Source organism: Coturnix japonica, chromosome 5, assembly GCF_001577835.2.
Source record: "Coturnix japonica isolate 7356 chromosome 5, Coturnix japonica 2.1, whole genome shotgun sequence".
Taxonomy (NCBI): domain Eukaryota; kingdom Metazoa; phylum Chordata; class Aves; order Galliformes; family Phasianidae; genus Coturnix; species Coturnix japonica.
Genome location: NC_029520.1, coordinates 41,209,959 through 41,237,030, shown reverse-complemented (window position 1 = coordinate 41,237,030; position 27,072 = coordinate 41,209,959). Strand labels below are relative to the sequence as shown.

General features: G+C 35.6%; 1 protein-coding gene across 5 annotated transcripts in view; it reads right to left on the bottom strand.

Annotated features, from left to right (window-relative positions):
- PPP4R4 (protein phosphatase 4 regulatory subunit 4) overlaps positions 1-27,072 on the bottom strand; it is a 60,198-nt gene that overhangs the window by 26,220 nt on the left and 6,906 nt on the right. For all 5 annotated transcript variants that reach the window (XM_015865366.2, XM_015865365.2, XM_015865362.2 and 2 more), the window contains exons 3-8: positions 12,630-12,732; positions 9,887-10,034; positions 8,796-8,869; positions 7,041-7,147; positions 5,822-5,929; positions 2,054-2,175 (exon numbers count right to left, since the gene is read on the bottom strand). In XM_015865366.2, coding sequence (XP_015720852.1) covers positions 2,054-2,175; positions 5,822-5,929; positions 7,041-7,147; positions 8,796-8,869; positions 9,887-10,034; positions 12,630-12,732 — 662 coding nt within the window. The remainder of the gene's footprint in view (positions 1-2,053; positions 2,176-5,821; positions 5,930-7,040; positions 7,148-8,795; positions 8,870-9,886; positions 10,035-12,629; positions 12,733-27,072) is intronic.

Below are 27,072 nucleotides of genomic sequence, written 5' to 3'. Positions count from 1 at the left end.
AAAATAATAATAATTATTATTATTATGGACAACATAAATAAATAATGGCAAATACAGCTAACAGTGCCAAGCACCTTGTTCCCACATGAAATAAAGAGCAAATATTCAAGGAAATTGATGTGTTTTGAATTTTTTTAAATAAAAGTAATGTATTTTAAAATATTCCAATTTTACATGGATTTGGATTTTTTTTTTTTAATGGTAATTTAACTCCCATTTTCAGCAAACACATATGGATGAACAAAGCATTTATGCTGACCTGAAGAAACATTGTGATGTTGTGGGAAAGAAACCTTAGGATATAATATTGGGTCATCTGCTTTGAGAAGTTTGTTCTGTAGTTCAGCCATGAAACCAAACCTACGCAAGCCAAACACCTGCAGACACATTCCTTGTAAACCTGTTAAGAAGCCCTAATCTATTTTTCTAAGTGTTTCTTTTTTGATACCTAAAAGCAGTAGCAACTGGAAAGGTGGGGGAAAGATGAGCAGGAAAAAAAGGGAAGCTGAAACATGACAGTGTCAATGGAATGGCTCAAGAATTTGAAAGTCAACCTACCAGCTTACTTGCTAATTTAAACACTAACTGCTAAAATGTCCATTGATGACATTCTCCCCCAAATCTTACTACTTTATGTATTTCTCCATATGGCTTATACACAGTCATATATTTTAGTAATTCATCACCGTGTTCCTGTAAAGTAAATATTTGCTCCTCACTTACGTATCTGGAGGTACAGTCAGTGACACAAGAGTGGGAGTGGGAAATGCGGTGCAAAATACAGAGTTGCTAATGAAGATAAATAACTGAAGAGGTTGGAAAATGTATAAAGAGCAAAGTGGCAATTAATGAGCAATGGTCAACAATCACTCATTGAGCTTTTAACATACTTTATTTTTCATAGCCAGGATCTTTCAATTACTTCACTTCCTTGTACACCTCAATTTTGTAGAAAAACAGTGGAGAATACAACTGACATTGAGTCAGAAAAGCTGCCTACCACTGTCTTACACACAGCCCTGAAAAAAAATTGGTACAGAGTGCAGAACAAGTGACTGCATTTACCCAGATCGTTCTCCTACAGTAACCACTTAAAATGGGCTGTATCACTGCTGAACTGAATTGTGATGGGTACTCAAGCACCATGAATGTGGACACCTCACCGCCACTAAGAGTAACAAAGACAACAAATTTCTCATTCCTTGAATAAAGAGTCACCCCTGCACCTGGAGAAGCATGAATTATTCATGTTGTTTAGAGGAAAGAGATAGAGCACTGGAAAAATTACAAGCATTTACACTTTCGACTTTAAATACAATGAAAACCTTTATATAACACACATGTTTTCTTGTTGCAAAGATGAAAGCTTTCAGTACCATATACCCACAAATTTACAGTGATTTAAATAGCAATTGCTAATTCTTAGATCTCCAAAATAGATTTGTTTAGTTGTGCACGCTTCAATTTATGAAGAATTGTTTTTTGCCCCAAAATTTATGAGTGTTCAACATGTAACATTGCTAAAAACTGAAAAGATTATTGACACACACATAAATTTCACATCATTGCCCCAACCTGGCTTCTGCAGCTACAGTCTGTAGTTACAACAAGCTTTACTTCAAATAAGAGGCGAAAAAAAATTAATAGCAAAATAAACCCCAAACCAACCAACCAATCAACAAAACCCAGCCAGTCCCAACAACAAAACAAAGCCAAGTATCTGCATATGTTGAACTAACATTTTATATTATGCAGATTAATAGCATCATACTAGCAACCCAATACTCCTATCACTTTTACACTAGTTTTACTAATTGGGTTTCATTTCATTATATTAGAAACCTAGAGTAAGAAATTAACAGCTTTTGTGGACATCTGGTTCACTTTTCTTAAAAAACTAAAGCACTACAAGACACAAAATACATAAAGGATAGAAGAGAAAAAAATCAGAAATGTGTTAAAAATGCAGGGAGAACAAAGATTCAATTACATTTATGCATTTATGCCTTGAAGAATTGAGAACTGGGATACTAAGTCCAAATGAAGTCCTTACCTGAGTCAAACATATCAAGCAGATTCACTAATGTCTCAAAAGCTGCAAGGCGTACACTGCTGCCTTCATCTCTTGCCAGTTCTACTAATTCAGGAAGCACTACAGTTTTGGTTAGTTCTGTCCTGCAGATTGAGGCAAGCATTTAAAGATAAAACATAATAAATCAAAGTTGCAGTGGCAAAACCAAATTCTGAAATTACCCTGAAATACTGAGTTAGTCATTCTTAGGGTGGCCAAAAAGGAAAAATTGATCAAGTTGAAACAAAATGAAAACTGAATAAAAACATGCATTTCATCTCAGGACTTAAGGTATGAAATTTCATCACTAAAAAATCATTCAGATTTACTTCAAATAGATCACAGTAAATGAAATCTGAAAAAAATTCAAAGAAGTCCAGCTATTTCACTAAGAAAACCTCTGATCAATTATTCAGGAACTCCTCAATAAATTTCCAAGGGAGTAAATTCCAAAGTCAAAATGATTAAATACGTGACAAGTGGGACTGAAGCACCTAGAAATCTTATGTTTCAAAGACCAAATATGAGCCTTCTTTGCAGAGGGTAAGCAGCTACTGCTCAGAGAACATGCAGCTTCCTTACTCACCCTAAAATCACTTTTAGGCTTGTTTTATAGTCGTAATGAAAGAGTTTCATTATAAGAAGGAATGAAAGACTTTCAGAATAGAAACTTTTTTTTCTTTTTTAATAGAAATCTAGATTTCTAGTGTTTGAATTTGTGTGTATTTGAGATAAGAAGTCTGCTTTGATGTGCTCTTGTGAATGAGTTCTTGGTCTGCCCAGCCATTAGTGAAAACTGTTGTAAGCACCACAATGGGACTTCGGCAATTCAAAATAGCCACAGATATGGCATTCAGAATTTATAATACTATCCAAAACATAACACTGCAGAGAAAAACTGATAAAATGATATACAGGGGCATTAACCAAAATGACAAAATCTAAGCTATGTTTATGCTTTGAGAAACTGTATATAGAGAGTTAAGCTCTCTTCAACTGCAGTTTTTAATATAAAACTTATCTCAATCTCTAGGCTGACAGATTTTAACACCCAATCAGACTATTCCTTGTGTAAGCCAATACAAACAATAACATTTTCAAATTTTACAAGTAACTAGTACCAACTATTTGTGCCTTGTAAAGTTTATTATTGATACCAGTAAATCAAACTGCAGCTAAACAGTATTCCTCCAAACAGATGACTCATCATTTTTTTAAGATTTTTTTATGCTGTATTACAAGAAAATCACATGACACAATTTAGTAATAACATAATTAAACAGTAACAACATGTCATGAAACTGCTGTCATTCTGTGCCTTCATCATATTCAAGAAAACGTGCTCAATTCCTTATTTTGCCTTTATTTTCCTACTACCTATTCATCCTCAACATAAAACACAACAACAGTTTACACACTGAAAATACAGTCTACCATCTCTATGAGATTAAAGTATCTAAATCATTAGGAAGAGATCAGGCAGAAAATCAACAGAGAAAGCAGTGTATAAAGATACATAAATAATAAAAACAGACAGTGGAAAGGAAAGAATGAAAGAAAATTATTCATAATGGACCACTAATTAATGTTTAGGCATTTACTTCTATTAAGCCACTACATTAAGGCTGGGTAAATTGCCAGTAATAGTCCCATTTGCCACTCACAATACCTATGTTGTTTTTAGGCTTTCCTCTTCCAGGTATAAGACCTTCAATTTGATTAATTATAATGACACTCAACAGCATGCAGAAAATGTTATTTCCCTTCCAAAAAGACCATTTATTAGTATAATGTACTCCCCCCTTATTACGCACAGAAACAATTTTTTTTTGTTTCTTCTTCCTCACTCTTAGAATATCTTGATATCAAACAGCATTTGGAGGACTGAGGAAAACAACATAAACACAACACATCGCATTCTAATTTCAACATTTTGCTCGTGTATTTATCATATGACAAAATGGCTGAGAGCAAAGATGCAGATTCACAAAAATGCTGCCTGAAAGTCAACAATGAATTTTGTTCTCAACAGACTGAGTCACAGGTCAAGAAAATCTGGGCATCTATGATCTTTTCAAAACACTAAAAATATTCCAGTCATATGTGAAAGCAATGCTTTTCAACCACAGCCATATTCTATATAACAGTTATTTTATTCCCAGCTATATCAGGCATTGACGAGGAATCCATGGAAATGTAGATTGTATATCATAAGGAAACAGCAAAAACAAAAACAAACAAACAAACAAAATAAACGCCAACACAAAAAGGAACCATATACATGTGTGTATATGTACATCATGTTATCAAACAAAGACAAAGACAAGAGGAAGACAACTAGAGAAGACAAGAACATACAACACAGGGAGAGCCAGAGGAGAAAAGTAAAGGACGATGTCCCAGATGAAGACACAATATTGAGGAATTAAAAACAAAAAGACATTTTTTGAAAACTTATTTTTGTGGCTTTCTTTGCTTTGGTGACATTGAAAGATTTCTAACATGACAGTTGGGACAACCCCTCCCTACAAAACTACAGTTCTGGAAGAAGAAAAACCATGATCGGCTCCTGAAAATACACAGAACCATCTCTTTTACATATCTTTAGTCTCCTACTAAACAGAACTCAGTCTTAAGATACATAACGGTACATGAGATACGTACATGCAGCAAAAATAAATGTGATTTCAAATTATTCAGTACTTCAGTTCAGTAAAGTGCGTGTTAAATTTTCAGTACAAAATATTAATCAATACAGCCTTTCTTTTCTTCTATCATTTGTTCTTTTAAATCTAAAGCCGTTCAATATGGAAAAATGCTACAATGCTTTACTGTTCCAATCTACCTTTTGTTATAAAAGCAATTAAATACAAAAGCAAATTAATAAAACTACTTAGTAATGAATAAAAATGAATAATACTGTTTCACAATATTTGAACTTTTGCAGGGCAAAGATCTTGCAGTAGGGCTGCCTGAAACAAATATAAAATTATTCTGTATGTGATAAAGGAAAGTTTACCTGGGAACCTAGAATTACTGTTCTGCATGACCTCACCTAAACAATATGAAATTAAGTGCATTACAGCAATCCTTTGCTCTTGCCATGAATATCCATACATACATGTGAGTGCACTAAAACAGCCTAAACATGCGTCTTTCTGATATTTCATGGCTGAGAGGTAACCAGCCTTGTTTGCAAGAATTTCTGGTGCTTTCATGGTTTTCTGTTCATAGTGCTGCTTTGGGCTTTTTTGTTTGTTTTCAGAATCTAAATCACAACATCATTCTCCACTAATAAAAAATATTCCACAGGCACAAAAATAATTTCCACAAGTGTCAATGCTAACAAATATAAGTGCTTTGGTTTCAGCCTCATCACTGAATCTGTTCATAAATTCACAGTTGGAAAGGTCAGAGGGACTACTGAGATTTAATCTAACCACGTGTGTAACATGACGCAAGGAAACTCATTTCAGTATTTCTTCAAGTCTATAAGACCAACTTTTATTAATTCCTAGCATAGGAAGCACTGTTTGTATGGTTCAGCAGCTCTACTATCACAAAGAAATAAATATCTGAAAATGTAAAACAGCCAACTACAATCTCTAAGAACAACACTGTACACTCCAAATTCCTTACTAAGAAAGCATGAATTAAAGTTAGAAATTTTAGAAAGAATTTTTAGGTGTAACCATTACAATTTTGGATAAAGGTTTTGCAATTGAAAGTAGTTATGCAAGTTGTACTCACCCTATTCCTTGAGCTACATGTTCCAGTTGCCGACACATGCAAGTTCTTACTTCATACTCTACATCCTGGCACAGTGATTTTACCAATGGAAGAATCTCTCTTTTAACTCTAAGGACACAATTTTCATTAATATAGAACAAAAACATATATAATCCACAGTATTCACATTTTATCTATATATGACTTCTAACAGATAAAAATACTAACAGAAAGATGATTTTTTTACAGTCACTGTAATTTGCTCATATTTGCCCTACTATAGCCTTTACACTATGGAGATAGAAGGAAGGCTGTCCTCATTTACAGCTGTCCTCATTTAATAACTATCTTCAGAACAATTTTTGAACACACTGTAAGAATACCACAAATTATATAAATGGAAGTGCAAATCCCAATTAATCTTGTCCTTTTTTTGAAAACAAAGTACAGAATAAAGCAGAATGTTAATAAAAGGTTGCTTATTGAGTCAGAAACCATACTGAAAAATAGGACAGCTCTACTTATTTGGACACGGATTAATCTTTCCCCATGTAAACCAAGGACATTCCAAATCAGCATTTACACGATATGGTGGGTCCATGGATTGGAAATGCATTTGCTGAAAATATTTTAGAATTGTAAGACTGAATAAACCCTCCAAAAATGAGCTACACCTACCACTTGGGGCAGTTAAGGTATTCAGATTTACTTTCCCTATGCTATTCCCGCTGCTGTCCAATACCACAGACACCAAATCTAGGAACTGGACAGTGGCTGCTAATACATCTCCACATGCCTACACTAAAAAATACACATATATCTGCATGTGAAATTTGAGTAGACAAGATGTTAGGAAGAAGAGTTCGCAAGAGGGCTTTCTCCTCATGATATTAAACTCTAAGGCAATTCTGTTTTGCCTCCATAAGTTGCAGAGACATCCACTGTCTTATTTTCTAGCAGGATGATCAATAAACAAGAAAGACATGAAAATGGTACCAACATCATTCCATGGAAGAATATAAAAGCTGAAGTAACAATTTGGTGTATATCAGAAGGAATGAACATGCTAGTTATGTAGTGAACATTTTGTTATTATTTATTGTTAGCTTGATGAAGAAATCATTAAGAAAAACACATTTTATTTTTGCAATATTTTACTCTTTTCTCAGTAACTGTTCTCCATAAACACAGAAATAGTGATACACATTATGAAATTAAAAAGTATGTGTGATCTACTCACATGTGAGCTTCAAATTTGTTAGCTAATTTTCCCATGATTTTACAACTAACTAAGCGTGATTGAAGTGTTTGGGAAATCTGTGCCTTAGAAACAAGTGGATTCAGGATCTACATGAAGAAAAAAGAAGAAATGTCACAGGTAAATAATGCATTTCCCTTCTTTAAAAACAATAATAATATTAATATAAAAACTAGAAAAACATACATACCAGTGGTCATCTACTCCTCTCATGGAATTAATTACTACTAAAAATAATAATGCACTTTTGCATTAATAATCCACTAAAAATCCACTTTTAATATTGAGTTCTAATTATAGTATATTAAACTGATATCTTGGCCCAAATAGCAGTTCACGATTCATATCACAGCCACAGTTTTACATCTGTCTACTTGTGTTTTTATTTTGAGACTAACTTGTATGTGAATATTTATAGCTATTAGCGGGTAATTTTCACAACAGCTGTTAAATATGTTCTTCTAACAACAACAGAAAAAAAAGTTAGAGAAAGGAAAAGTAACACTGAGATCCTTTTTCATGAGTTTCCCTTAGGAAACATCAGCTTTAATGTGAAGCTGTGAAGCAAGAATTTCCATTGATTATGCATAACCAGGGACAGTTTTCATTCCCATGTAGATTCAGAAAATCTCCATGTTTAATTGGAGCTGTGCTGTCACTTGTTGGATCATCTCTGTGGTGCCACAAACAAAGATGTGCAGAACTCCACATTTAGATATCCTATTTTTGGCCCAGAAATAATCATGGAAATACAGGTGCCATGCCAGGGAGAGTATTAGAGAAAGGGTTCTCCGGCAACCTGCCAGAGTTCCCTACTCAGTCTCATTGCATAGCTCTACAAAAGGATACTATATATGCAGGGTAGCAAATAACAGTATTGCTAAAGCATTTTTCTCCTCTCTTACTAACTGAAATTTTGAGGTGAGAAAAGTTATGCTAACTAGAATACTTCATAAATAAATATTTCATAAGTTATACGGAAAATGGTTTATTACTCATCTGATCTTTGACTATGAAAGCAAATGCACATTAGTAACTCTACCTAGATTTTGGAGCTGACTGTAACTTCTTTTTACCTTGTAGAAGCTTATTTTTCAACAGTGTTAGATTCTAATTACCTGCCAGTTTTAATGAGCGCTTTTAAACTACAGAAATGATCACATATTTACAACTCTATATAGTCCTAAACACAGTAAAATTATCTCTGTCTCAAAGCTTTTAAGCTTAACAATAAAATATGAATGCTCAAAATAAAACTAAATAAATTAGTTGAGTAAAGGAGAACATTGTGTTCCATTTCCTTCCTCCTCCGAAAGATACTCAAATGACAAATTAGGGCTTTAGGCTTTTGGTACATCAAGAACAACAGAAGCAAACAATGAAACGCATCTCTAGCATTCAAACCCATTCAGCAGAAATCCAGAATTTCCATTTGCTATCACATAATGTGATACTATCCCATAAACCAAAACAGGATATATGAAAACATGTTACTAAGAATACTCAGTGTAAGGGAAGTGTTACAAAGCATATAAACTGTGCTGGCGCAGTCTGCCCAGGGAAGTTGTGGATGCCCCATCCTTGGAGGCGTTCAGAACCAGGTTGGATGAGAACCCAGGAAGCCTGATCTAGTGCCTGATTTAGAACCTGGCAACCCTGTCTGCAGCAGGGGATTTAAACTAGGTGACCTTCAAGGTCTCTTCCAACCCAAGCCATTCTATGATTCTATATTATTACCTCATGTCTGATTGTCTCTTTGGGTAAAGCTTCTATTACAGCAAGAAGAGTTTCTAGCCATGCATTGCTGACACCTGTGAGAAAGAAATGGGTTATACTTTAAGCTGTACATTTAATGAGTATATGAAAACATCCATCAGTTTCACAAAATTATTTATTGAAGAGATTAATAGGAAAAGGAAACAAAAGACAAGCTATAAATTTAAAATACAGAGGACTGAGGAACGTCTCCAGTAAGGAGCTGAAAGAGTAGTGATTGTTCAGACTGGGGAAGAAAAGTTCCTGGGGAGAATTCATTATGACTTTTTAGTATCTAAAGAGGCCAACAGAAAAGCTGCAGAAGGACTCTGTGTCAGGACGGGACAAGGAGTAACAATTTAAAATAAAAGTGGGTAGATTTAGGTATATGTGAAAGTGATGAGGCACTGGAGCAGGTTGCTCAGAGAGGTTGTGAATGCTTTATCCTTAGAGGTGTTCAAGATCAGATCAGGTGGGGCTTTGGTCCGCCTGGTCTAGTGGGAAGTGGGAGGGGGTTGGAACCAGCTAGCATTTAAGGATCCTTCCAACTCAAACCATTCCTTGACTCTGATTAAGAAGCAAGATTGGGTAAGATGCAAATTCTGTTCATATTCCTCCGTGTTTTTAATTCTTAGAAGGGAAAATAATTTCTGTTTTGAAAAGAAAATTTTCCTCGTCCAGAAGCATTATCTTTTCTTATAAATCTTTCTGGTTTGATAAAAGGCCCATTTGAACACCAAAAAGAAGTTAAGAGAAACATAATTATCGCAAAAGAAACATCAACCCTTCTCTCAGTTGTCTCCACCACAGAATTCTGCTACTTAGTAGAAGTTTGGACTCTGTAACAAATTTTAGATTCAGTCCTTCAAATAAACTGTTTTTGAGCATTTCAATCAGTGTGAACAAATACTTTTAAATATCAGTGTGTACGTGGTCAGCATGCATAAGTATTTCATTTTATGCAAGTCTAGGTATAAGGTTGCTTACTGCTTTACAGAGTATTGTACTGTCACTAAGGAAACGAAACACACAGCAGTAATCAGTCATCACACAGCATAGCTTACAGCCCTGACCTGCATCCCTGTGTTCCAAATTCTGGAGAATGATGTGTAGGAAGGAGTGGGAGTACGTATGAATGGACACGGATTCATCTTGCAGTACAGTTAAAAATGAAACAGCAGCTGTTAACTGCATTTCCACTCCTGCAACATGCAGCACCTCCTGTATAATTAGAAATTATATCAGTTTAGAACATGAGGCAGAAATGCATTGAAAGAACACTCAAACTCAAAACCACAAAGTTTTAAGAATCAGTATGCAAGAACCTGAACAAACTACAAAATTGGCTAAAAATTATTTTCCCTTAACAACAATTACTTGAAGATATTATAATATCTGATTCTATAACAAGAACCCTTTAAGAAAAATAAAGTTCATTAAAATATATTTTCTGACTTTCAATTTCATCAATACATAATAGTATCTACAACATAAACTGAGATGTAAGAAGAGACCAGACAACCACCTCACTTCTGCTATTTGTGCATATGAATTATAAGAGATATTTTATTGATCCAGTGAGTAACACTGAAATAACAGAATGCAATTCAAATTTCATTCCTTCTCAGGCAGTACGGAACAGTAATGAGCGTGTATATTTATACACACATACATGTATATGTATACACACACACACAGATCATAAAAATAGAGCAGGATGTACCAGAATATTTATGCAGGTAGCTTGGCATCTACTAGCGCTCAGATTTAACATATAAGAAATGCAACAATTGGGTTGTCTTAAAAGCATCAGTTCAAAAGTCAAACAGATAATATGAAAACGAAATATTATTAAATTTGCAGAATGGAACAAAAGGCAAGTTTAAATTTAATGTCTGTTTGCAAAGAGCTTGCAGGATTCGTTCTAGGACTTAGCATTCATTGACTTCGCTGTAGTTCAGACTGTTATGAACCAGGGTATACAAATAATATTTGTAAGGTTTAAAGCTAAAAGGAGCACTTTGATTTAGACAGATTGTTTATATTCTAGAAGCTATTATATTTCACTCTTCAACCTCTGCCACAAGCCCATTAGCTTAAGTTTCATTTCATCTATCACCCAGAAAGGCATTCAGTTAAATTTAAGACACTGCATGATGAAAAACACACTGCTTTTCTCTGTTAGGTGATTAAAGATTGAATATATTTATTATTAACAATGTCTCCTTCATTCACCATTTTTCTGCCTTCGGTTCCTAAATCTTGTTTCTTCACACAGTGCTTTCAATTAAATATCCTTTATGCAGGAAGATACTTTAAAAAAGTAAGTACCTCCTGATCTGAACATACTAAGATCTAATTTCCAGCATACTGTCAGATATTTTCCAGGCCTCAGGCCCTAATCATGCTAATGACCATACTTTGGGTTTTCTCCACTGTTCTTATATAGAAAACTATGAACTGAAAACCATATTTCCATAATTGATATTTTATTAAAGAAAAGACTACCACACTTCCACATTGTTATTTCCTGTTCATACGAGCAAGAATTATTTCGTTGCAGAATTGAAGCAGAACATTCATTCTCGACACCTTATAATCTCAACTTTTACATCTATAAGACTATTTTTCTATTATATAAATGCATAAAAACAAGAATTTATTAATACTTAAGCATAGCCTGAAAATATCTTTGATGGAAACACATCAGCTCTGTAATATCTGACACAGTATAAACAATAACACATGCTCTCTTCTCTTTCTTATTACTGAATCTGCCCATAAAATTATGAACATAGTGCTTTGAAAACAATTTCTATAAGCATTCATGATTTTCTATCTATTTTCACCATACAGAGCACATACATTCACCCAAAAAGCTTCACACAAACACCATGGTCTTTTAGCTGACAATTTATGTATATTAGAAACAGGCTTAAAGCAAAGTGGTCAGTTGCATGAGACCACACCAGAGATTGCTCTAAAACAAAATGTTAATGGTACAAGTAGAAGACTAACAACACCCTGAAAAAAGGAAAAGAATAAACATAAATAAGCAATTTGCTGTTATCAAAACAAACTTACAGATATTTTGATAGCCAAAAATAATATATAGTCTTAGAATCACCAAAAGCCACTCTAAAAAGCATGGTAACATGTTCAAACTCTTCACTCCTAACGTTACCTCGTATCACTTTACATAGCAAATAAGAATTAACATCTTCTTCAATAATGCAGTCTCATTTGATTGAAGCTTCTCCTAAAACCACATCTTAAATGCACTTTTTCATTTCTTCCATGCTACACTTGGGGCACTGGAGAAACAAATCATTCTTTTTTCTTAAAATACCTCTTATACAAATAAATAGGTGTACAGAACTATTGTTTAACATTTCAGGAACAGAATGCATTTACCACAGCAAACAGTAGCGTATCAAAAATGTGGAGGGTAGCACATGAATCTTAGGACAGCAAAACACACTTTTCTGGATAGTGGGATGTTGGATCGAATGAGGTTGAGAACATAAAACTGAACCAATATGAGTGGCCGGTCCACAAAAAGAGCTCTCAAAAAGGGGCCAAAACATTGGTAAATCTTTACCAGTGTTACTTCTGCTCTCCTGTTTTAATAGTTTTCATAACAGATACTATCTGCAGTACTACTTAAGTTCAGTCAATTAATGGGGAAGATCTGATGGACATTACTCCCCAAGCACATTTGCAAAATAAGTATTTGGGATTTATTTTTTCCCTCTCTTTAATGTACTTGTACTGATGGAAAAAGATACATTCAAACCTCATTACACACAAACTTACACGGATTTTTGGTAAAACTCGACGGAGAGTTTCTGCAGGATTCTGTCGCATCAGGACGGGAAGATTTGCAACCACACTTGTTCCTTGGACATCCTGCCCAGAACTTACAAAAATACACACAAACGTTACTTGCTAAGACTATTGCAAGCACACAACTTTCATATAAAAAGAGAAAACAACCCTCTGTCCCCCTCCTTAGATTATTCACATAATACATCAAAACAGGCATTACTTTTTTTTAGATAAATAGAAAACAGCACTAAAAGCATCTCAATCATAAAAGCTGTAATGTATAATTTCTAATATGGAATGTAATGATTTTTAGTGTAGCTTCAGAAAAAACATACAAGAAGTTTAAAGATTTTTTTTTAAACTGGACAATCAAGGCAGTGACTTTATGGAAGCTTCTCTTTCACATAAATATGGGTGATAAAGCACAGAAAAAAAGTACATACATATAATATTATAACAGAAACCTACCTATTTTGCATTTTTGAGGGAAATCAAATGTACATTACCAAATTTGATTAAAGAAAAACACAGAAGCTTAACTAGATTACAGATCTTTTATGTTTTTCCTTAACCTATGTCACTGGATGGTATCCCACAATTTAAAGAGGAACAAAAAGAGGGGAAAAAAGAAAAAGAATAAAAACAGAAGGCAGATGGGAAGGAAATGGTAGATATAGGTATCAATGAAGAAAATGCATGAGATGAGAAAAAAATACCCAAGCTGATAAATTTCCAATATGGAATCCAAAAGAGACAGGATCAAGTATAACCAAAATGAACAATACAACTAAATATCAATACATCCTTTCTCCTGTTCCAAGGGATAAAATTTGTTCTTCTCAACAAATTAAAATTTGTCCCAAAAGTTAAGAAGCTCTATTATAAATGAGCACATTACACTCAACCATACGCACGTGAGCATTTTTCACAGTGTAACAATACAATTAACTGCGCAATACAATTATACATACATTAAAAAAAGAAAGTCAGAGTAAAACTACTCAAAACTATTTCCATATACCACTCCCCATCCGATAGTCATTGCAAGCTGTCTTACTTGAACACAAGAGCTTAACAGCAAGGTCTAAGCACAGCAATTCATCACAATAAAGTAGATTTACATAACAATCTTCCAGTTTTGTTTTGTTACTTAAGTACATTAGGCAATTCATAGTTAAGATACAAAGCCTTTCTGCAGCATTTAGAGGTAAAAAAGGTTCTAAATATTGCACTAATGCTAAATAATCGTAACATTTATATGTTTCAAAAAACCGAGGGGAAATGATAGTTATTTATAGGTACATTCAAGAAGGCCGATTTAAATCTGTTTTCTTAAGTGCATACAAATGCATAGCATACCCTAAGAGAAGCAGTTTATGCTCATTCAGTCTCTGCAAGCTGGAAAGTAACACACACAACAGTTCACTTCTGTGCTAAATTACCAACCTGCAGACAGGAGTAATTATTGAACACTTTGACTGCAAACCATCACTGCGTAAGGTACCTTAACCTTTGAAAACCTCTGCCCCAACAAAAACTTTCCAGATAGCGAGAATCCTGATATTGTCTTTAGGTCTCTCTTTTTTTTTTTTGTTTTTGCAAAGTCTGTAGGTTAAAAATTCATGATGAAATTACGCTATCTTCAGATTGTGGGTGTCTGTCTACCCCGAAGGCAATTTTCCTGTGAAGTTTGCAGCCATGTATTTTACCACAAAATATTAAGAACCACGGTTTCTGGGCAATGGAAATCCAAAGACGTTCCTTTCTGATAAATCCATCTATTTCACGTTTTCATACATAGATGATCCCTCTTAGTTTATCAGAGATAATGTGATCTGAAGTAAGACTAACAAAGTCAAGTCAGCAGATCTTGAGTTCCATACTGATTTATCATGTGGCCTTAATACCACCTTAATACCAATACCTCAGTGATGACCAGTTTCTCTTCCTTCACTTTCCATTTTCTTCACAACAGTAGCAGTAAATTAAAAATATCATTTTCTACGACTCATTATCATGTGAAGTTCCTCACTCTTCTCAACTTTCATAAAGTGATAGTATGATATTTAAGAGGTGCACATAAATTCACAATACCAGAACCCAGTAACAAAACTTTAATACAAAGTTCAAGCACCTGAAAATAGGACCAACTTCAGATAAGTAATTTCAAGGTCAAGAAGATTTCACAGCATATAAAAACAAATAACATTTCCTATATTTCTGAATGTAGATTTTTTTGACTCCTCTTACCTACCTTTTTTTGTTGTTGTTGTTGTTGCTATTGTTGCTATTTTTAAATACAGTAACTATCCTATATGAAAAAAGTTACCAACAGTACTGTTAAGACTACTACTCGTTACTGATGTAGAATTAAGCTAAATGGATGCTCTTGAAAAGTCTGAGGAGCCAATTTTATGGCTGGTTACCATATCTATCACTACAAATTTTTAAGCGTTGTCTGTAATGGGTGACAAATTTTGATAGAGCAAAGTTAAAACCCTTTTTAACACCATTCAAAGCCAGTGATAATGGATAAAAGTACAGATTTTCTGGCTGATTTTAATATTAGCATCCCTACAATCTTATTAGGAAGCATGTGCAAGTTCTCTCAGTAAAAACATGTTTCTCAGTATCATCTAAGCTCAGTGACAGAACAGTATTATGTCAGCCACTGGAAAGGGATCTAAATTAATAAATAATCTATTCACAGTTTGCATTATTGTTGCATTATTCAAAACCACATTATTGGATATTTTAGTGAAATGAATAATAAAGCTTTTCATCTGCATATCAGATTTCTCTGCATGTTACATGCTAATTCCTATTATGTTTTAAAGCAAAATAGGGAAATCTAGGGGCCCCAAAGTGGAAAAGGGTCACAGGGGAGAAGAGGCCCACATCTTCTTTCAATGCAGCTTGCAGTCTCAGCAAGGAAAACATGCACACCTTTATATTACCCAGTAATAACACAAAAGGTCAAGGTAAATTGAAGAAGCTCTATTTTCCGAATACTTCATTCAGTCTGTATCAAGGTAGAAGAAATTCTAACCACTAAAAATTACAACCAGTTTCATCAGTCAGAAATACAAAGAGAAGGGCAGTGTTTCCCTTTAAGGCAGAAATGCTGAGCACTTGGCCTGCTGCCAATTAACAATGTGAAGCAGGAGGCATTTCAACACCTACACAGCCTGTAATTTTCCAACCATGGAAGATTTTTCTTCTGTTCCTACCAAAAAAGCTACACCATTGGTTCCTTCTCCTTTAAATGTTAAAGCCTTTAGGAATAAAGTGAATTATTGCTAAACATTCAGATTAAGGTATTTTTGTACTAATAAATACTAAACAGTTATTCTCTTTAGTCAAATACTATTATGAGGGTGCTATTCCTTTATTAACAGTGCTAATTATAGAACACTGACAGAGCCCTATATTTAGCAGCAATTTAGCTCAATCTTTTTTTGTGCAAGGAAAAACCTTACAGATAATACCATTTAAATACAAAACTTGAGAAGTCATCTTCTGAGCTCATCCTACAGGAGATACCAGTGACTATATAATGCTGGGAATCGTCACTCTGGGATGAAAGCTCTCACACCTGAACACTCCCATCCTAATTCTCATCATCTCTGCAACCCCAGCTGACCACTGCAAGCCAGCAGTACAAGAGCAACTCCAACTACAAGGTTCATTAAAAACCTGGTACTTCTCAAGGGCAAAAGTAGCACTGAGCCATCTCCCTTCAGCTCCTGCACTCATTCTTGCTTGCTTGTCTCCATCTACCTGCATACAATGATGTCTACACTACACAAAACCACCTTGCAATTGGAGTAAAATCCACTTAGAAATCCATTTTTAAACATATGAGGAACAAAAAGACGATTGAGAGTAACCAACAAGGCTTAGCAAAGGGGAAATCATTCCTGACCAACCTGACAGCCTTCTAGAATGAGATGACTGGCCCAGATGTAGGATGTTATTTTAGCAAAGCTTTTGACACCAGCTTCCATTTTTCCATTCATGGTCAAATTGAGAGAAGAACAATTGAGACAAATGGAAAGTGCTGCAGGCTGAACACAGGACAAACTATTGACCAGGCAAAGCAGCCAGCTGGAAGCCAGTTGCTAGAGGCTTATCCGGGGGATACATACTAGAGGCTAACATTTTCAGTAATTACCTGGATGATGCCATTTAATGCACCCCCACTTAGTATGCAAATCATAGAAAGATGGGAAAAGTGCCTGGTACCCTGGAGAAATGGACCAACAAGGATCTCACAAAGCTCAACATTGGGAAATACTCTCTAAGTCCTGCAGCTATGTAGGAACAACTCCGTGCACCAGTACAGGCCAGGTCCCAGGCAGGACCCAGACATCTGATGGATTCCACATTTACCAGGAGCCAGTAACTACACTTGTGGCAAAGAAGGTTGACAGCATCCTGGATGTATTAGAAAGAACATCATCAACCAGATAATTGCTCTGAATCTCATAGACAGACCAGTCCAGTGAAGGACCACTATAATGATTAAGAGTTTACAGCATTTAATATTGTTCTTGATGCCTAGTAACAGGACGAAAGGCAATGTGCACTTAAATACAGAAAATTCCACTTCAACCTTAATAAAAATGTGTATATAAAAAAAAAGTCCTTAACATCAGATTTCTTTAAACACTGGAATGATTTGCCAGGGCATACAATGGATTCTACCCTTAGATATGTTCAGACCCTGAGGTCATGACAATAACTTCACCCAGGCTTGAGCTCCCCAGGAGCTCTCTTCCAGTCACAGAGAAACAGCCTATGTTTCTACTGACTCTACAACCACATGCAGGATGCCTGTTTCCAACCATACAAGCAAATTTTCAGACTAAATCCCAGCCAACAATAAGATTTCTTGTCTTTCAAGTAGGTACTTAAAATAAAGGCTTCAAAAGTTCAACATAAACTTAATTCTAAAAGCTGATTCTGCAAAATGAGAATAAATAAATAAAGAGTTTGCAGATACTCAATTAGAAATACTTGTATCTGGAAAGGTAAAGGAAGACTACAGCTCCTTCTACAGCATGAACCCAAATTAGCCACTGAACAATCCTCAGGAGAATGTTACTGCAAGCGAGTTGGAAAAGAAGAAGGATTTTCATCTTACTCCTTTGCTGGCTCTGGCCTGCAAAAAACGCACTGACAGGAGCAGAACAGAGCATTATAGACAGGACTGAAGTACAGATTTTGCTCAGTACTGTTGCTTTGTAGTTTAGCAAAAATGATTTGCTAAATAGCATTGAATTAAGCACTGAAATCTGTGCTTTGCGTAATTTAGTTTCACAAACCTAGAAATTCTGATGCATAACTGCATGGGAATAGTGTGCTAACTCAGCACAATGACATTATTTTCAGTGCAAAATTCCAAGAAGCTGTGTTGGTCCAAATCCACATTCCCTAGGGGAAAAATAAAAGTTTACCTACTTTGATGAGTGAGGCATTCGAATAACAAAACACATTTCAAAATCTTATTCTTAGTATTTACAAAGTTTACATACTGTAGATGACTTCAAAAATATAAATTCAGTGCCTTAGATTTCACTCGCAGAATTTACGTACCTAGTAATTCTGTGTTGTTATTTTTGTAACTCAACCTGATATGGATTACTACTACAAAATTTCTTTGCCTCATATAGTAAAATTTAGAAACCAACCACAAAAAATGCACAAGAAGCATTAACAGACATTGAAATAGGATGCCTAGAGGTTGGAGAGTACTTGAAGACATTCAAAAACTCATCTGGACAAAGTTCTCAGCAACTATATATTGGGAAGCTGGGACTGCTTTGAGCAAGCCGTTCAAACAGATGACTTACAGAGGTCCCCATCTCTATGCTGTGATTGATTCATAGATAACCTCCTCCTCATATAAAAGCTCAGCATCTGACATGATTTTGCCCTTTTCAAAATCCTTCAATAGCAATTGCATTTCCAGGATTTCTGTTCTCCAGTACAGTGGTTGTCAAGGCAAACTAGAAATCCTGATGAATGTTTGTCAGTAATATAAAAGGTGCTCAGCCCATAAGACTTTCTTAGAGAATCTTCTTTGCATTTATTGCAAGGATTTTTATATACAAGATTTTACCATTGGTAGGTTAATTATAGAATCATAGAATCACAAGGTTGGAAAGGACCTCTAAGATCATCTAGTCCAACCGTCCTCCCTTTACCATACCTACAGGAAACCCCTAAACCATATCTCCTAATCCTGAGAACTAGAAAAATGTCCTGAAATTACAAATATTCACATATAATTGTCTTTCAAGATGAATCCTTCTTGGATAAAATATGATCTTTCATTTTCTTGAAAAATGCAGTCCTTTCCAAACACTGCTCCAAGGCATATCTGAAATGCAGTAATTTTCCTCTTATTTCATGCTATCTACACTTATGTTTCAAGCATACTTCTGTAAGCATAAATTATATGAGTGTCTAAACATCTATTTGACATATTTAAGCGTATAACAAGCAGATTTAGTTCCAGGAAAGGATTTGTCATTTTATTAAAATAACTCCCTTTAATAGCCTCAGCTGAACAAAGGTTTAGAAGAATTAGTTGTGGAAATATTAACAGCTTTGAGATTACATAAGAGAAGTTTTATAGGCAACATAAGTGCTGTAAGAAAACCTGTATATTATTCTCTATCATGTTGTGACAAAGCAAAAGCTTTATCTGATCACTGGAAATGTGAAAATATTTGGGATATATCTGATCTTTAAGAATATCATAGAACAGGCAAGGTTGAGAGGGACCTTAAATGTCATCTTCTTCTAATCCCCTTGCTGTGGGCTGGCTGCCCCCCACCAGGTCAGGCTGCCCAAGGTCCCATCCAGCCTAGTCTTGAACACCTCCAGGAATGGGGCATCCACAGTTTCTCTGGACATCCTGTGCCACTGCCTCACTGTCCCGAGTAAAGAATCTCTTCCTAACATCTAACCCAAACATCCTCTCTTCTGGTTTAAAGTCATCCCCCATTGTCCTATCACTATGTATTCATGTAAAAAGTTGGTCTCCCTCCTGTTTATAAGCTCCCTTTAAGTACTAGAAAGTCACAATGAAGTCTCCCTGGAGTCTTCTCCAAGTTGAACAAGCCCAATTCCCTCTACCTTTCTTCATAGAAGACATTCGCTCATCATCATGGCCCTCCTTCGGATCCACTCTAACAACTCCACATTTTCTTTGTGCTGCATTCCAGATGGGGCCTCACAAGGGCAGAGCAGAGTGGGAGAGTTACCTCTCTCTCCCTGCAAGCCACCCCCCTTTTGATGCAGCCCAGGATACAGTTGGCCTTAAAGGGAAAAAGCTCAAACTGGTGGATCCTTTTCAAAAAATAGAATAAGAATTTAAAAAAAAAACACTTCTCATTCATACACATGTTTGCATGATTACTAACCTTTGCATCATATCAGCTATTCTGTATGTGTCTCACATGTCAAAATCCAATACTGGAGCTCCTAAGCCACACACACACTGAGCTATTTTCCATTGTCAGAACACCTTTTCAAGGCCATAGATTGCTGTGGGAAGCATGTAACAACCTAACAGAACTAATATAAATTGTTCTGGAAACAAGTAGCCTTTTTCTGTAGATAATAAGGCATTTTAACATCTGTGTACACCAGCCTTCACATTCATGAAAATTAGGGTAATATTCAAGATTCTAGTAGTAAGAGATAAACCAGACTGAACTAAGCCCAACACTGTTAAGTGTCCAAAGGAGCATCAAGAAGCTGTGCCCAACAACCACTCCCACCTTATGGCCAAATCTAATAGAGAAGAAACTCCTATTATTATTATTATTATTATTATTATTATTATTATACTATTTCTATAGATTTGCCGAAAGTGAGATGAATCTGAACATATAACATTTAACCAATGTTCATTTTAAGTGAAATCAGAAGTCCTAGTACTATCCCAGTATGACCATCTCATTACAACTGGCATCATAACCCTTTTCCATTAAAAAATACAATTAAATGTATCATATTTTCCAAAATCACCTTCTCAGTCTTCTACTTAATAACTATGTGCCCAGCATAATTTTAGAGCAAATATGAATAAAATCTACATATATGAAAAGAAACAAAAAAAGAAGAAATGAATCTGATTTTAGTACATTATCCAAATATGCATCCCTCCAGTCCTACTCACTGTATCACCCATAGATATAGCTGTATATGCATGGCATGGAAGAAATAAATGCCTCAAATGACCTACAAAGTACTGAAGTCAACTTAGAGTCTTCTTCAACTTATGAGTCATTTTATTGTGGGGCATCATACACATCAGATCCAAAAGCTCCCACTTTTATCACTGTGTGTCTGCTTATCATGTATACTCATTCTTCCTGAACATAACACATTTCATATTTTATCACTTCTACACTGTTTTTTCATAGCAGCTCTAATCTGACACTTGTGGAAGTAGATGAGAATCTTGTCATAAATATTTATATGTACAAACACTGTAGTGACTGATCTAACAGAAGATATCACTTCCCTTCACCTCATTCCTTACTGTAAGTCTCTTTGAACTTCATTTAAAATCTGACTACATTATACTAATTCCATCACCACCCCATTATGAAAAGCATATCACAGGTTACGAAAGCTAACACTACTGGTCTGTTCATCTGTGTTGCTTCATTAAAAAGCAGAATAGAATAACCCAGAATAACAAACTAAGTTGATACATCAGACGCTTTAACTTAGACAAATTGTACATGAAACATACTTTGTATGCAAGTCGACTGTCTACTTCTGAAATGGCACAGTAAACTGAACCAAAAGAAAATGAAAGAGACAAGAAGAGATATTTTTAAAATGTTGAATACAGAATTATTCAAATGCTTTCAAATAGTATTGGGTGTCTATTCTAGAGTAAAGCAGCTATGTATACAAGCAATGCAAAGTCAAACAGCTAACTGCAGCACTGTCTCCTCATCCATCAGCAGCAACCACAGATCAAACGTAACTTCCAAGAGTAATGTGCAAATACCTAAAAATCACTTCAATTTAAGCTGTTACTGATTCACATTCAGTCAAACAAAGAAGTGGCTTTCTTGATTCATGTTCACTTAGGAAAGTGGGGCAAAATTCATCTTCTTACTTAAAATGAAAGAAGAGTCAAGAGTTGCATCTCTTAGAAATATAAAGGATTTCTTCCACTGATGGCATACAGCTTGGACTGCAAAGATAACCAAAGCAGATAACCCAGGAAACACATTGAACAAACTGAAGCAATTACAGGACCTGCATATTTCCATGCCTTTTGCAGAATAATTTCAAACAGTAAAATAAACTATGTCTTATATATACACAGATAATTCATCTTCTTCTACATTAAAAATCATTAAGAGCACAGCATCAGAATCCTTCTCTCTGCCCAAGCAGGTTTTGGTAATTATAATCCCAGGCCTGTCTTAATAATGTTCTCTACCTTCAAAACCACTACAATGATTTTAAATAGACCCCTGTTAGACTATTCTTCCCCCTTCACAGAATCATATTTTAAATTATTTCTAATGGTACAATTATCCAAAAAAGTGTTTGACATTCTGCAATGGAACGAATAAATAAAGCATTTTCCAGTAATTCCACCCACATTTACTAAAATTAGTTCAGAATCATCTCTGAAGAAAAGAATATATTTCCCTTTCAGTACATTTAAAATATACTGAACTGCAAAGATCCTTCACAGTATATCAGCTTTAACCACCAGAATGCCTAGCATATCTATTTACTATGCCATCATCAGTATCCTCCTATGGCTGTAAAAGTAACACAGAAAAGAAAAATTACAGTAAAAAGCAACCACTGATACAATACAGTTTTTCCTCCTTTGATTGGATGACGGCAAAGAAAAAGAAAAATAAGATGCATGAAATTGCAAAGGAAGAAATGGCACTGGGGAGGAGGGAAGGGGGAAGAGGGCAGAAATCAGTTTTCTGTGTGTTGGGCTCCAAAAAAAAAAAAAAAAAAAAAAAGAGCAATGGAATAATGATAATAATAAATTTCTCTATAACATTGCTTTCAAATAGGTGGGACAGTTCCAGCGATCAAACTGAAAGCATAGAATCACAGAATGGCTTGGGCTGGAAAGGACCTGAAAGCCCACTCAGTCCCAACCTGCTGCTGTGGGCTGGTTGCCCCCCTACCAAATCAGGCTGCCCCGTGGCCCACCCAACTTGGCCCTGAGTGCCACCAGAGATGGGGCATCCATGGCTCCTCTGGGCAGCTGTGCCAGTGCCTCACTGCCCTCTAAGTAAAAAACTTCCTCTTAAAATCTAATCCAAATGTGCTCTCTTTTAGTTTAAAACCATTCCTCCTTGTCCTGTCATCATCAGGTCTCCCGTCCTGTTTATTTTCCATGCTGGTATGCATCCAATCTTTTATAACAAACTCACAGCACAAGTAATTTATCTGCGTATAATACAACAGGCATGTGAGGTTCAGAATTTATAAGCAACCCTTAAAATGCACCTGCAGTTGGCTTTACAGAGTAATTAAAATAAGAAGAAATATACGTACTCTTGGGTTAATAACTATACTAAATGAGGCGGTTAATTTGTAGTTATTGCTTTCCTCCTTGATGACTTGATGCAGTTGTAAGAGGCAAGAGAAAAAATAAACCTTGACCTGAAAAATGTATTCTAAACAATGTCTAGCTCCCAAAATGGCAGAAAAAATAGGTTCTCTCTTCTTGAACTTTTAAATGAAATTACATAAAGGAGATTAACTGTAACAGAAGCATTTTGGTGCAAACAGCAATGAGGCAATGACTCATGTTTTGCTATTTAATATGGACATAAATCCTCCTCCTCAATAAGCTCAGTTACAATTTCAGCAGTGAAAACTGCATCTTTTCTGCTTCTTCCTCTAAAGCCAGCATTTTTTTTAATCTTCAGGCCTGCAAAACAATATAAGTAATACTACCATGTAGACATGCATATTGAAGTAAAAGCTCTTGACATTTCTCTTCTACATATACTTACTCTATCAGAGACAATACAGTTCATACTCAGAGCAAAAACATGGTTAGTGTTTTTCTTAGAGTATGTATTACTATTCCTAACCAAGCCTTTCCTCTGATGTCTTAAATTTCAGCAGTTTCATATCCATTTGACATGCAAGGACACCGTAACATAGACATCACCCTGCACTTTCAGAAAAGCATATCCTACTTCAGAAAGTCACCCCACAAATTGGTCAGCTGTACTTTTCATGCAGTACAAGCAAAGAGTAAAGCACCCCATTCAGGGGGCATGACCCCTTGCAAGCAAAATGTAGTGGTATTACTGAGTGCAATGAGACTCCTACTTTGCAGCTCTGTGTCAGTGGAGTTATCAACACTCTGACCCAGCTTGAATCCCACTTCCTACTCCTATCCAATCGCCAAAAAGAACAGTTACACAGCAGCTTTGAGGAATTACCATTTTATCTCAGACTAAACAGATGGCTCCAGTGTTGTCTTCATTGTTCAACAAGAGTTTTCTGGAGGTAAGAGAGAAGGGAGGACAGAACTGATACTGACCAAAATTAATTCACTGTTTTTACTTCAAGATGTGGACTCAAATTTCTAAGGCTTTCTCATCCTCCTGGACTGTCACAGAAAATCCTGCATTGTTCCATTTGCAAAGCCAGAAGAATGTGATTAAACTGGATGATTATTGAAAAAAGGATAAGGACAAGCAGGATGGATAAAACATCTTTTTTCCTCATTAGAAATATGTAAGATTGTGGTTGCAATCTTTCATTATACATTATTACTACTCATTTGGAACATTTATTTATATAAACTTAAAGAATATGTAAGCTTTTTACAAACATCTGATGTGCCACAAACACCTTCCTAGTCCCTCCAATTAAATAAAGTCCATGAGAGCAGTACCCCCAGTTTTTGCATTCAGCCTGGATTCACACACACAACATTATCACATTGCAGTTCTATTCCTATCAGTTAATTTATCCCAGCTGATACAAAGTCTAAATGTAAGTTTGTTACGCTACAGTAAAGCAATGGAAGAATATAAACAAAACAGAAATTACAGAGAAAAACACTGGAACTAAAAATCACACTTTAACGTGATTTTTGTAAACAAAAAAAGGTTTGTAATTTCGAAGATATACAATGATTAAGAAATGCTGCTTGTCCACAAAATGTGTTACTAAAGTGACAAGTGTCTAAAAATCCTCTAGTATATACGGGGTGAATGGATATTTTCAACTGCAGTCAACAGGTTCCAAATAGCACAGCAATTCCACACTCAGTCCTCCTGTGAATTGACACAACTGACAAGGAATGACTCAGCTCATCTGCAAATTAGAGTTGCACACATTCACAGAGCCTACAGCCACACAACAGCATGGAACGAAGAAAGCTGCTCCTGAAACAATCACTAATGAGATACTGGGGAACATAACCACTGCCTGATTGCTTTGTTCCTTAACATTAAACTCTGCAAAAAGAAACATACAGAAACATTGATTTGAATGCAAAAGAAACTAAAAGTTTAGAATTTAAATACAAATACCTGTATCAAGAGTCCATTCAAACAGTAAGATGGATATGAAATACCTGGTACCTTGCTTTCATATAAAAAGTATCAGCAATAAGGCTGGCCTCAGATAGATGTTCCTAAGAGATCTAACAGAAGTTTCCAAGTGGTTCTTTGTCTCTTTTCTCATTCTGTTTTATTATGACTTAAAGCAGAAAGCCATCTTTCTTCCATAGACAATGGCATTCAACTGGTAGCTAGAGGGAGTGCACATTCAATGGGAAATATTATTTCAAGAAGTGCCTCCATGAACCAGCAAGGTTAGGGAGTGAGGAGCAATTTCAGAAACTGCGGTGGACGTGACAGCCATGTAAAACTAGTTTAAACAGATTGAGAAACAGAGTTTGGAAGGCTCTTATTTCCAAAGACTGTGAAGGACACTGTTATTGTTCAGTCTGCCAAGATCTGTACACAAGCTGTATCTTGGAAGATATTTATGCAAGGTGAAGGAAAACAAGGCAAAAGAATGCCTGTCATGTTAACTTACACAGCATGAATATCACCATTGCATTCCAGTTAAATAATACTTACTACTTATGAATTGCTAGCCTATCTTTAAAGACCTCTCCTTGAGGATACATCTCTGGCTTTGGCTAGAGATGCCACTTCCAGCACAGCACAGGGCAATTCAGTTTCAGAATCTGAAGAAACCTTCATATTAAGGCACAGAATCCTGTAACTGTATATAATTTAGACAGCTGGTTCTTCAGCCATTATGTTCTATTCCAGACTTGATCAATACTGTAGAAATTGCTTCCAAATTTCTCTCCAGTTTGTATTCAAGACCTGAAGAGAAGTTTTCTTACACAGAAAGTTGCCCTGAAAAATAAAATAATACATCCCTTCCCAAAGCATTAGAAATTCGAAAGGATGACAGGAGATTTCCTTGAATTCCTCAGTCTCAAGAACTATCTACATTCCCATCATGCTTATCCCAGTGTAAAAATCTCTGCTTAAATGATGAAATAATCCTGGTTTATCTTTTGAAAAATAAAGCTTCAGGCTCTGAGGCTTGATAGAATCAGTATAACCTTACCACATTATTGACATTTCATCCAGCAACTGGTGGAACAAAGACAAAACTCTAAAAATAGCTAAATAGTTATACAAGTATACCCCAGATAGCAGGATTAATTTTAAATCTTGATGGAACTATTTCTTCTTGCATTCCAAATTATTCCTGTCACAGCATATCAGCTGAGGCACAGACTCAAGCCTGTAGTCCTAGTTCCTGAAGCCCTTAAGTTACAACCAGAATTTCACCCCAGTAAAGCAAGCTCCCCTTTACGAACTATGGAAATGTGAACCAATGCATAATGGAGTGTTATCCACCTTAGTTTGTGGAAATTAGGAAGCATCTCCAAGAGCTCTGTATTTAAAAACACATGAAGCAATATATCAGCACCAAGTATCGTTACTCAGAAGAGTCTCAAAGTACTCACACAGAAGACAAGCATTTGTTAGGTCCCAGACCCCTACCACTAACAGCACGTGCAACTATTCTGACACTCTAAAAACTGAAACATACAAGTCTCAGGGGAAGAATTCCTGGACCAGTGTTAAATGCTGCTTCTGTCTGCCAGCAGAAACTGGAGTTAAGTCAGAGCGCAGGGCCATGGAAGCATCATGCCATAGCATGCAGGGGGCTCCCAGTACCAAAAGTAGTCCTCAAAACAACAGAAGATGGCGATAAAATCTCCTAATTACTAGTTTCAGTCACTGCCTATTACAGTCATTACATTATGGGGTATCATCTTGTGAAAGTGTTCTCAGACTTACAGAAATGGATATATGGACCTACTCTTTGAGGAGCCTGCATTTTGTGTATTCCA